Here is a 12,013-nt window from a genome sequence, read left to right as displayed (position 1 = left end):
AATAAAGACAGAATAAGCATGAATCGCGGTTTTGGCTTTGCCATGATGCACGAAAAGAGAGCTTGGATACATAGATAGATTCATTCTAAAATGTAATGCATTCGTTATAGTTAAAGTTTCCTCTAGGTGCAGTTTCCTCTAGGGAAATGCAAAACTGACCCACGACCATAGTCTAGGGGCAACTTCACCCTCATTCTTAACTTCATAGGAAACCGTGACCTTTTACAGAAATGCCACCCATTCATAATTGCTCACAGATGTCAGGGGTTTTTGGCAGTTAATTAATTAAGTGTGGGTTGGTGGGAGTTTTTGGTTTTGTCTTGCACCGGCAGGCAGAGATGAGAAAACTAAACAGAAGTACAACAATAGTGTAATTGTATTCTATAAAGAAAGTCCCAGTTCCCAAGGAAAGAAGCATTTTCCATTGGCAACAACAGCAACACCACTGTGGTAGGCTAACTCGGTGGCAACTCCACAGTGCTTATGGGAAGAGCACAGCATTTAATATATCTAGTCCTATACAGACTCGGTTGTAGTATATTTTCAATGCTCTTTAAATAAATTGTAAGTCAGTCTTTTCAGTGGTTGAAACGGTATATCACTGTAATGTGGACAAGTTAGCATTGAACTGTAACGGTTTGGGCTTCTCTTTTCATTTCCCTTCTTTGGCTCTTTTTTTTCTTATAGTCAGCATAAGCTAAATTTAGAGGGAATACAGATCCAGGACATTCTTTTTCTGTTCTGCAAACATGTTGTTTACAGAATCTGCTGACACATTGTGTGCGTCCCAAATGGCACCCTATTCCCATTATAGTGCAATACTATTGACCAGAGCCATATTGGCCATGGTCAATCAAAAGTAGTGCACTATATAGGGAATGGTTTGCCATTTGAGATGAGAACCATTATGGTGTTACCCAAATTACAGTGATGTTGGAGTCTTCTTCTCCCATAATTACAGCGTAATGACTTCCTTTGAGTCTTGGCCCGTAATCACAAAGTGTCTCAAAGTAGGAGTGCTGATCTAGGATCTGGTCTCTGCTGTCTATATAATCTTATTCATTATGGACCATTTTTTTTGCAAATCCTATATCCAAGGGCCATATTTATAAAGCTTCTCAGAATAAGTGTACTGATCTAGGATCAGGTTCCTGCTGTCTATGTTATCTATTAATTCATTATAGACTAAAAGGCTAAACTGATACTACATCAGAGCCTGTATAGGAGTGCTGGGATCATAATGCATAAGATTACATGGACAGGGGGGACTGATTTGAGATCAGCATTCCTATCCTGAGACTCATAGGAAGTCAGGAGGGGCCACTGAAACACTGCCATCCAGTGGATGATATGTTTATTACACACTGTCCATAAGAGAAATTTGATCAGACAATTGAGTATATAATGGGATTAGGTTTATTACACAAATCCACCATATATTTGCTGACGAGGGCCATGTTTGTGAGTATGTTTGCATGTGTGTGAGTGTGTGTGCACGCGCATAGAGTGGAAAAGATTGAGGTGTGTGTATAGAGTCAAATATATTGAGGTGTGTGTGTATGGATGTGTAAGAATACCAAGACACACCACACTCATGACAACAGTGTATAGGTCAACGTGATACTTTATTATTCATAAACCTAGGACCATATATATAATACTGTATAAATACTCTATATACTCTACATCCTTCTGTTATTTCAATATAATAACAAATAAAAATACAACAATAATAATAAAAAGCAACAAGATTATACTTAACAAAAATAAATAATGTTTGGATATTCTGTACAAAACGTCATCATAAAAAAAAAACCTTCTCGGAAGGCAGGAGAGACTTACTTATGAAGTAGTAGCAGGAGAGAAGACACACACACACACACACACGTTCGTTGCTCACACACCTCTTTGGTCTAGGACAGGGCAGAGTGATATGGCTTTGAAATTGGTTTTGTTCAGTCCAGGATGCATATTGAATAATAAGTCTATTGAAATTAGTCTATTGGGAGATTCTACTGGAATATTAGCAGCACATATCAACTTGTTCAGGAATGACCAAAGTTGATTGAAATGAACTGTATTGAGTTAGTTTGGTTGCATACAAAGTCGTATGGATTAGGAGGGACAAGCCGGATTGTCTTTTGTTCCGCACCCTTTGAAACAGGAAGTGCCTCCAACCGATACAGGGAGTGGAATGTGTGGTAGTGAGACCATTCATTTGTTTCTAATACATATACATACATCCTCACCCCAAGGTAACCAATTCTGTACAGTGATACATATAGTCCCCCCAAGATGTCTGTCCAGTCCAGCTAGGACAGACAGCACACACACACACACACACACACACACACACACACACACACACACACACACACACACACACACACACACACACACACACACACACAAGCATGTCATTGGCACCTAAAGCAGCATGCTTTTTCGAAAGGGAAGTGTCCATTTAAACTCTTCCTCCATCTCAGCTCCACTGACATGGGTGGGGGGTGGAGGGAGGGAGAAGGGCGCAGTGTGCCTGCAATGTGCCCCCGTGCCAGCCCAGCAGGCAGCTGCACCAAGTCTATGCGGTGTTCTAGGGGTGACAGTGCCACGGAGCAGACCCAAAAAACACTAAAGTCTACCCTCAAAGTGGCTGGAGGGAGTTGAGAGAGTTGTTGTTGGCTCTGCAGTGTCAGTCAATCAGTCGGCCACTTTGGACCCCTTGGACCCCAGAAAACACCCACGAAAGCACTCTGCTTGGGATGTAAACATTCTCATGATAGGTCAATGTGTTTTCAGACGCAAAGCTCATGACGATATGGTTGTTTTAGTTTCTTTCTTTCTTTCTTTCATGAGTTGTTCTTTAGGGATGTAATAATGAGGTGAGCTGACAAACTTAGCAGGCGCTCTGGTTGCACAAGTCCAGCAGTGGTCGAGGCCTGTCTTTGTGGTCGCAGCTCTCGTGGGCGAGTGTACGCCCGTTGTGTCCCACGCAGCGTAGCGGCCGCTTGCGGAACCCGCGGCCACAGCTCTTGGAGCACACCGACCACTCCCCCAGGAACCACGAAGGACAGGGGTGTGGGGCGCAGGGGCACGAAGCCAACGGGCGCAGCTCCACTGGGCACTCTCGCGATGGCCGCCCCTGGGGATCCAGACACAGCACCTCCCTCTGTTGAGTACCGCCCCCACAGCTCTGAGAGCATGGGCCCCACTCCCGCAGGGTCCACTCAGCTTCCCCCAGCTCCCGGATGGCATTGATGGACTGGCGGCGTGCCACCGTTCCTCCACTAGGTGACGTCAAAACGGTTCTCGGCGCAAAGTAGCTGTATTTGACACGGGGGCGGGGCGAGTCGCCTACAGACAACACCTGGATGGTCAGGGCCTCGGGGAGGGGCGAGAAGCTGCGTAGACGCTCCAGGGAGGCGGAGCTACCGCTGTATCGTAGCAACGCCCCCTTGAGGGCGATGTCTGATTCGAGAGTCCTCAGCTTGTAGTCGCCGTTCAGGAGGTAGGTGCCGTCCTGGCGCAACACTGCCAGGTAGCTGTTGTCATGGCGACCCCCGCCGGGGGCACGTTGCTTCACGTCCAGGTGAGTGGCGCCAGCGGGGATGGTCACAACGTTCTGGTAACCAGGCCTGAGGGACAGAAACACACAAGGGTCAAACATAGCCAAGGGTAAAAAGTTATGCATGAGTGTAAGAGTTAAGTCTAAGAGTAAGAGACTGAGTAAAAAATATGTGGCAGTGCTAAGAGGTGTGATAGAGATAGATTCATTAGAGAAAAATAGGATTCTACAGACTGTAGTAAAAGATAGTAAATGGGTTCAACTAGAAAACAGTAATTTCAAGTCAAAGATGGCTGTTTTGAGGTCATAGGTCATTGTTCTCACCTGGCATGCTCCAGGGCACCTGACACTTTCTTGCAGGTGGAGCCGTTGCCTCCGCACACGCTGCACTTGTCGAAGCGACGGCTGGAGCCGATGATTCGGTCACAGCCCGCCTTCACACACTGACCCTGCACACACACTGAGGTGGAGTCCGGGCTGCAGGGAGTACCGTCAGCCACCTGACAGTTGCAGAGAAACAGATGTTAGCCTAGTTAGCCTAGACAGTGTTAGCCTAGTTAGCCTAGACAGTGATAGCCTAGTTATCCTAGAAAATGTTAGCCTTGTTTGCCTAGACAGCATTAGCTTAGCCTAGTTAGCCTAGAGACAGTGTTAGCCTAGTTAGCCTAGACAGTATTAGCCTAGTTAGCCTAGAAAGTGTTGGCTAGTCTAGCTAGCCTAGATAGTGTTTGTCTACATTTTTGCAAAAGTGTCTGTGGTGTGACCTGACTAACCTTTGGTTTCAGAATGAAGTAGTAGCCCGTGCCCTTGGCCTGGCACACCAGCTTGCAGCGGTCTTTGGGTGAGACGCCGGCATATTTGGGAACCCACTCCACGCCCTCTCCCGAACCGAACGACACCTGTGACGAAATATCGTTGTGGGCCAGACACTGCTCCTCGCGGAACGACAGACCTTTAGAGAAAGAGGGATGAAGAGAGAGAGAGAGAGAGAGAGAGAGAGAGAGAGGTGTGATATTCACTGTTAGTTTAGCTTGAGCCTTATGTTTACTTTACAGTAGGCTGTGATATTCAAATATGGCTATTCTCGAATGTGTAGAAAGTATAAGTATGGGTACAATATGCAAGTCAGTGGCCTATGTGCCTAAATAAGGATGTATAATATCAAAGTATAAATATATGAATATATGTGTGTAATAAGAGTAATTAGTGTATTAGCTATGTAATAAGCATGAACTAAGTATGTAATAAGTGAGGCTAGTAGAGGCTCTTACCGTTGCTCTCAGGGCAGATCTCTGTGTTACAGGAGCGATATTGGATCCTCTTGCCCTCGCAGTACTTGCCCCCGTTTTTGGGCAGGGGGCTATCACAGTCCCTGAAGGAGTACTGCACCCCTCCGCTGCAGGTACGGGAGCAGTCTCCCCATGGTCCCCATACACCCCAGGCACCATTGACTGGAGTCTGCAACAGGAGAGGACATCATCGTTATTCATAGTCACACACACTAGCCCATATAACATTTCAATAGTCTTATAGGTAGTCCTATAGCTAAAAAGCTAATAGTTACACACACTTTAGCCCCTATAGCAGGGGTCCTCAACTCTTACCCTATGAGGTAAGGAGCTTGCTGGTTTTCTGTTCTACCTGATAATGAATTGCACACACCTGGTGTCCCTGGTCTAAATCAGTCTCTGATAATGAGGGAACAATGAAAAAATGCAGTGGAACTGGCTTCAAAGTCCAGATTTGAGTTTGAGGGCCCTATAACATTTCAACACTCCAATAGCTAGCCTGATATTAAAAAATACATAACATTGGACCTAATCCTAATCCAATGTAGCTAACACTAGCCAATCCCAAAGCTGTATTATACTTCCTTTCCCCCCAATGGACCAATCCCATCACTCCCACTGGCTTTAAGACTTTGTCATAGGGCTGTGTTATAACAGTGTTAACACCCACCTGGTGACGAGCGGCCTCCGTCTTGCTCAGACACTGTCCCGCAAGGCAGAAGCTGTCATGGCCACACAGTGTCCCATCCGACCACGGGAAGTTCTTGGTCTGACAGACCAGAAGTCCGTTGGTTGTAGTCACTGTGCACCAGAGTGCCACACATGTGGTACTCAGGTCGGGACAGTGCTGTGACTCCTCCCCGAACGTCAGGCGACATTGGCGGTCGGCGTCGTACACGTTTCCGGGTAGCGTGGCAGGGAGCGACTGGGGCTTGTGGGGCTTGTCCAATAGGCACTGGCCATGTCCGTTGTCCATGAAGGAGGTGACCATGAGGGCGGAGCAAGGCGACCAGGGCTGGAGTTGGTCCAGGTTGGACAGGGTGGACGCCATCATGTGCGAGCCCCAATGGTCACCGTTGACGCTGGCACACTGCTTGGAATCGTCGTGGGGCATGTTGAACACGTGGCCTAGAGCGCAAAAGAGAGGGAGGAATGGAGAGAGGGGAGACAAGGGGTTGGTTTGGGACTGAGAGAAGAGATGTGTACTGTGTGTGGCTAGTGACAGAGATGTGAATGTATGGCGCATATGTGTCAGCTTGGCATCATGGTGGCATCTTACCGAGTTCGTGTGCCACAGTGAATGCCGCCTGCAGCCCGTCGTCCTCGATGATGGAGCAGCTCCTCTCCGGATCGCACACCGTGCCCACATCCGCCATGCCTAGCGTGTCACAGGAGTGGGCGCCGCACAGGTCCTACATGGGGTGAGAAGGGACAAAACACATCTGTCAAACTCACTGCTTTCCTACATACAGACACAGACACAAAACCCATTTCATATAGCAGAACTCTGTTTCAAATCAAAAGTAGTGCACTACATAGTGAATAGGGTGCGATTTGGAAAGCAGAATCAACCCTAGTAGTTGTGAAGGTGTTGCCTGTTACCACAGTAAACACTGGTGTAAAAACATTGTGAAAACAGTGCTAAAATGCAAAAGCAACATACCGTTCGTGTGAAGAGCACGGCCGTGTCATAGTGCTCTGGGTGGCGGTCGCTGGGCGGGTTGTGCTGTCGCTGCCACTGGCAGAAGTTGCGGAGGGTCAGGGCAGCGTTAGACGACACCTGGGGGCCGCTCTCCTCCTCGTAAACCACCAGGAGCTTGACCACGGCTAGGCTGATGGAGTTATGGATGGTGGGGTGGCGGTAGAGGCGTGATGCCACCGCCATGATGGTCAGCAGGTAGGGCTTGAGGCCGGCACCGTGGAACTCGGCCATGGACTGATCGGCCACGATCATGATCTCCACGAAGCGAGGCGTGGACACGAAGCGCTTGGACCGCTGGTGGTGGGCTGGATGGAAAGAGAGAAGAAGGGAGAGAGGTCAGACAAACTGGCCTAGAATCAGACTTTTAATACAGCTCTCTTGTGAGAGCCTGGTTTCTCTGGTTTAAATTGATGAACTGTTAGACTTAAAGATGAAATGTCAAATTGCTTATGGCAAATATCTGAGTAGTCACAAGAGATTTTATGTGAGTTGTACCATGTGATACTACAGGCCAATCATGGGTTTTGTAGGCTACAAATGTGTATTTTCTAGGGCAGATGAAGAGTTACTGAGCACGGAGCAGATCGACCTCTATTACATGTGAAAGGTTCCAAAAACACATGTTTTTACATGAGTTCACATGTGAAATTTCACGGGTGTCTTACCATCAGAGGCCCTCTTCCTAATGACTACATTCCCAAATTGACCTTCACTGGGCGGAAATTATGTGTGAGGGGGAAGAAAAAAAAATCTGGGAAAATGTCTGACAGTGCTGACCTGTAACGTGCAGTACCAGGAGGTGGCGAGACTAGTTTCCACGTCTCACCCCCACCAGCCGCCGTCCCGTACCTCCCTCCCTCCGTCACTCCCCGCTCACTTCCTCCGAGCTTTACCCTCCCCCTTCTTGCCTGAGTATACTGTCAAAGCTGAGCCCATTCCCCGTTAACACTCGCTGTGCACCGGTCAAATTATCGACTTATCCACTCTTACCTCAACATTTAAATATATAGCCTGCGCTGTGTAATTATTAGAGGCTCAGATGTTTGCGTAAAAGGGGTATTTTACGGATCACTCCAAGACAGAAGTTGAGGTAGTTTGGATAGACAAATCCTCCGTTCCACCGCTGGTACAGGAAATGGGCCAGAGTCCATTTCGTTTGCCATACATGATGTAGACACATAACACAACTAAGTGACTATGTGGAACAGCTTAGCTTATTGTTTTTCTTACTAAAAGACGTAGGCCTATGAATATGATTTAAAGTAAGCATATTCCTAAATGGATCCAAGTCAAAGGTTTTACAAGTGTTGATGCATACCTGGGTGGTCGGGGTTAGTGGTTGCATGGTTTACTTTTGTCTCCTGATTCTCTGGCAACCTGTCCTCGTCCTCGTTGACCCCGCACTTTGAGCTGCTCTCCTCTGCAAAATATTCCCGACCTCTCCGGCGAATGAGGTGGAGGTCCCCATCCACAGGCTGTGCATCACTCGAATTATTGGGATGAATGAAGTACTCTTCACCTTGGAGGTAGAAGCCGCCCCGTAGTCCGTGGCACAGGTTGAGAGCAGCTGCGGAGTCCTCCTCCCCGTTCACCGTGCCCGAGAAGAAGCACTGAGTCTCGGCTGCGCTGCTGTCAGATTCCCGCTGCGCCTGCGACTCGGGGCTCCCCACCACATGGAACACAAACCCAGGTGCCAGGAAGGTCTGATCCGGCTCTAGCTTCAAGACCAGCCGTTTGCCAAATACGTCCAACCGGTAGACCCGCATCTCCGACTCCTTTTCTCGCTCCTCTACCGAAAGGGTCCGGCCCTGCTCGGCTTCCCTCTCGGGCCAAACCGGGTCGAGTCTGACCGGTACAACTGTACATTCCTCCCATGTGCCGTGCGCAGCTCTCACGCACAGAGCCGTAATCAAACTGAACGAGACGCAAACGAACGACATCATATTCCGTGTCAAACCCTTCTAACTGAAAGAGAAAATGATATTGAAGTGTCTGGCAGAAGCAAGTAAAATCCGTAAGACTCCACTAATAACTAAACAACATCAGTCCAAGAACTAAAACACTTCCAGAAATGAAGTGTAAAAAAAAAACTAAAACGCAAACAAATCCAGTGCAAAACCCATTCAAAATATGCTACAGCTCAGACTTCATATCTTGTTGCTTCAAGCTCGAGTCTTCTTATATTCTCTTACTCAAAAAAGCTCAGAAATAGATCAATTCCAACTATTCGGAACGTTGGTGTTTCTTTCAGCCCTCTCTTGAATACTCAACAGCTGTTTGAGTTTCTAAGTGACTTCGGGGCAGGTTTTTTTTCTACTGTGCCGTCTAGTTTCTGCTCAGATTTCGCCTTAAAGACGGACAGACCCCGGCTCCCTATATACCCCCAAACTCGGGACCACCCCTTCCTGAAGCCGCTTTGATCTTTTAGAGGCGAAATCTCGTGCGCAACAAAACGCAGACATAGAGACGTGCCATAATAATCAATCAATGTGGAGTGGGACGCGTTTGGCCCAGGAAACTTTTTTTCCCCTGCTCCGCTTGTAGGCGGGACTATAGCCCTCACTCCTCTCCCCATACCCCGTCCTCACCCTAAATGTTCTCATCATTTACACAAAAAACTCTCATACTTTTCGCCCCGGCTACTTTAACGCTGTGCTCATATAGCCTACAGGCTATACCCACACGTTGAATATAAATTATACTTCATGAGGGTGGCAGTGGTTTATCTGTGGCAGGGTTGTGGTGTCTGTCAAACTGGAGATCTGGGGATAGCAGGTCAGACATGGCATCCATCGCACCGGGGCTCGAGACCCGGAGCTAGGAGTCGTTTGCATAGCTGCAGTGTCAAGCGAGCTGTGCGCCGTGGCGGCCTGGTGGGATTCCGTAGCTCTTCGGGGAGAGGGAGCGCAGAGGGGCCGGTGAGTTCTTAAGGTGGAATAGTCCCTTGGAAGCATCTCCTTCTCCACTCAGCTCTCCCATGCCGTGGCCCCTCTCCTTGGGCGGACACCCCCTCCCCGCGCTCGTCTTTTCAGCTCATCTTCTCAAACATACGGTGCAAACCGCATCTCTTGTGTAAATCCAGTACTCTGGAACCTTCCCAAAATCATTATGACGATTACTCGCCCCCTCCTAGTGACCGACACTAGCGGGTGGGAGGGGGCAACCCCAGTTGAAATGGTCTAGAACCGCCACTGGTGACCGTGTATGTATTTTCTAAGTATTATACATCACGTTTGAATAATGATACATGACACACCAATAAAATACAAAACCCAACCGTGTTTAAGTATGGTAAGTTTATTTACATGTACATTTTAGTTTATTCACCCAGATGACAGGACAGACAAGTGGTATGGGAACAAAACGAGACGTCACATGTACAGTGCAGGAACACCAATAGCCAAGAGATAAAGATCAAGAGATAAGATGGATAAAGTGCCATACACGGTGTTCTCAACCTCTTAGTGAACTGCGAGTCTGTTATGAATATGGCCTGGCAAGTAGAGTATATGAGGGAAGCATTTATAATCAATTCACTAAATGCGTTTTCAACGCATTAGTTGCAGTCCATCGTGCGAATTTAACTTACCATTTCGAGGGGAGAATTGTGATGGGCCACCTTAAGCGCAACAGGTCGGGGTGAGGGAATAGTTGTAGTGACATAGTTCTCCAACAGATGTCAGACGTGGACCGTGGAAAAGTATCAAAGGACCATGGCTATGGCTCTACTACTGCCAAAAATCCAATACATGGGACATGCTATTTGTGTGCATATCATGTCACACATGTAAGGGACGAAAATATGAATTGGCTGTATGTAAGATCATATATTCTATCTTTATTAACCCAGGTATGGAGGCATTAGGGATTCTAAATCATGTCCAAAAGGGCCACAAAATGAACAGGGCCATGATACCAGCCTCAACTGTTCACTTCTGTGGCATAGAACGGCATTTAGTCCCATTGTTTTGTTGAAGGGTTATTGATTGCCTAAATCCAATATCTTTGAATTAATTATGTATTATGAATAACATCTAGTCCTGTATGGCTCAGTTGGTAGAACATGGCACTTGCAACAGCAGGATTTTGGGTTCAATTCCCAGGGCCACCCACATGAAAAATGTATGCATACATAACTATAAGCTGCTATGGATAAAAGTGTCTGCTCAATGGCATATATTTCAATGGACACCTCTGCTGTCTCCAAATGACTTATTCTGAGGTCCAATGTTATTCTGGGAACACAAGTGAAGGCAATAGGTTGTTGTTGTTGCTTTTGTTTTTTTTGGGTATTACATTTAGGCACAGAAAAGGGTTTGCAAGGCATAGTCATGTAGTATTATTGTGTATGTGGAGATAATTTCTTGGTTACAAAAGCCCTATAGCCTGCAGATGGCAGCACAACATCACATTTGACCTCAATGTTCTGACTTCAGTACCACAGGACTGCAACTTCCATCAATTCATACACTCTACAGGCCACATAGGGACTTACAGTGACTCTACAGCATTCTTACTAGTCCCTAGAAAGGAGCAATAAATTACACTAGAACTTAGTGAACATATCAGCCCTTAAAGTGGCAATCTGGGATTGCTACATCAATTCTTCAACTTTTAAATGAGTGATCACTGAACCCCATATTGCCTCTGTAAAGGGAGTTAGGGCTATTACATAATAGCATATGCAGCTACACCATGATTCTTGTACACATATCAGTTTCTTAAGGGAGTAACAGTTATTACGCTATCTTAGCGGACATGTCATACGGAGAGCTGGAGTCTACTACACAACATTTAGCACACATATTAATTTACCTGAGGGCGTGAAGGTTAAGTACACTGCATCCCCATTGGCTATAAAAAGGAATGAATGTTACTACATTCTAGTGTGTGTGTAGTGGTGTGTGCGTCAAATCGGATGTTTGCACTTTTGCATATCAAACTCCATCCGCTGCTACTCATCGTGGAGTAGTTCATACAGTAGTCCCTGTGCCCTTTTGATGTCTTCCTAATAGCAACAGGGTAAACGCATGCATGCATGCCAGCACTGCACACACGCACAGACTACATTTACATTTACATTTAAGTCATTTAGCAGACGCTCTTATCCAGAGCGACTTACAAATTGGTGCATTCACCTTATGATATCCAGTGGAACAACCACTTTACAATAGTGCATCTAAATCTTTTAAGGGGGGGGGGTTAGAAGGATTACTTTATCCTATCCTAGGTATTCCTTAAAGAGGTGGGGTTTCAGGTGTCTCCGGAAGGTGGTGATTGACTCCGCTGTCCTGGCGTCGTGAGGGAGCTTGTTCCACCATTGGGGTGCCAGAGCAGCGAACAGTTTTGACTGGGCTGAGCGGGAACTGTGCTTCCTCAGAGGTAGGGGGGCCAGCAGGCCAGAGGTGGATGAACGCAGTGCCCTTGTTTGGGTGTAAGGGCCTGATCAGAGCCTGA

At 46.9% G+C, this 12,013-nt stretch overlaps 1 protein-coding gene across 1 annotated transcript; it reads right to left on the bottom strand.

Moving 5' to 3' along the window:
* Positions 1-1,606: 1,606 nt before the first annotated feature.
* On the bottom strand, positions 1,607-8,993 carry LOC106574336 (A disintegrin and metalloproteinase with thrombospondin motifs 1). Its single transcript, XM_014150195.2, has 8 exons — positions 7,875-8,993; positions 6,518-6,861; positions 6,134-6,266; positions 5,525-5,982; positions 4,837-5,023; positions 4,339-4,517; positions 3,890-4,065; positions 1,607-3,635 (listed from the first exon to the last, which is right to left on the bottom strand). The coding sequence occupies exons 1-8, from the start codon at positions 8,497-8,499 to the stop codon at positions 2,897-2,899; spliced, it is 2,841 nt and encodes a 946-aa protein (XP_014005670.1). The 5' UTR covers positions 8,500-8,993; the 3' UTR covers positions 1,607-2,896.
* Between the last annotated feature and the right edge of the window lie 3,020 nt (positions 8,994-12,013).

The sequence above is a fragment of the Salmo salar genome, chromosome ssa16 (genome assembly GCF_905237065.1).
Source record: "Salmo salar chromosome ssa16, Ssal_v3.1, whole genome shotgun sequence".
NCBI lineage: Eukaryota > Metazoa > Chordata > Actinopteri > Salmoniformes > Salmonidae > Salmo > Salmo salar.
This window is presented reverse-complemented; position numbering and strand designations above follow the sequence as displayed.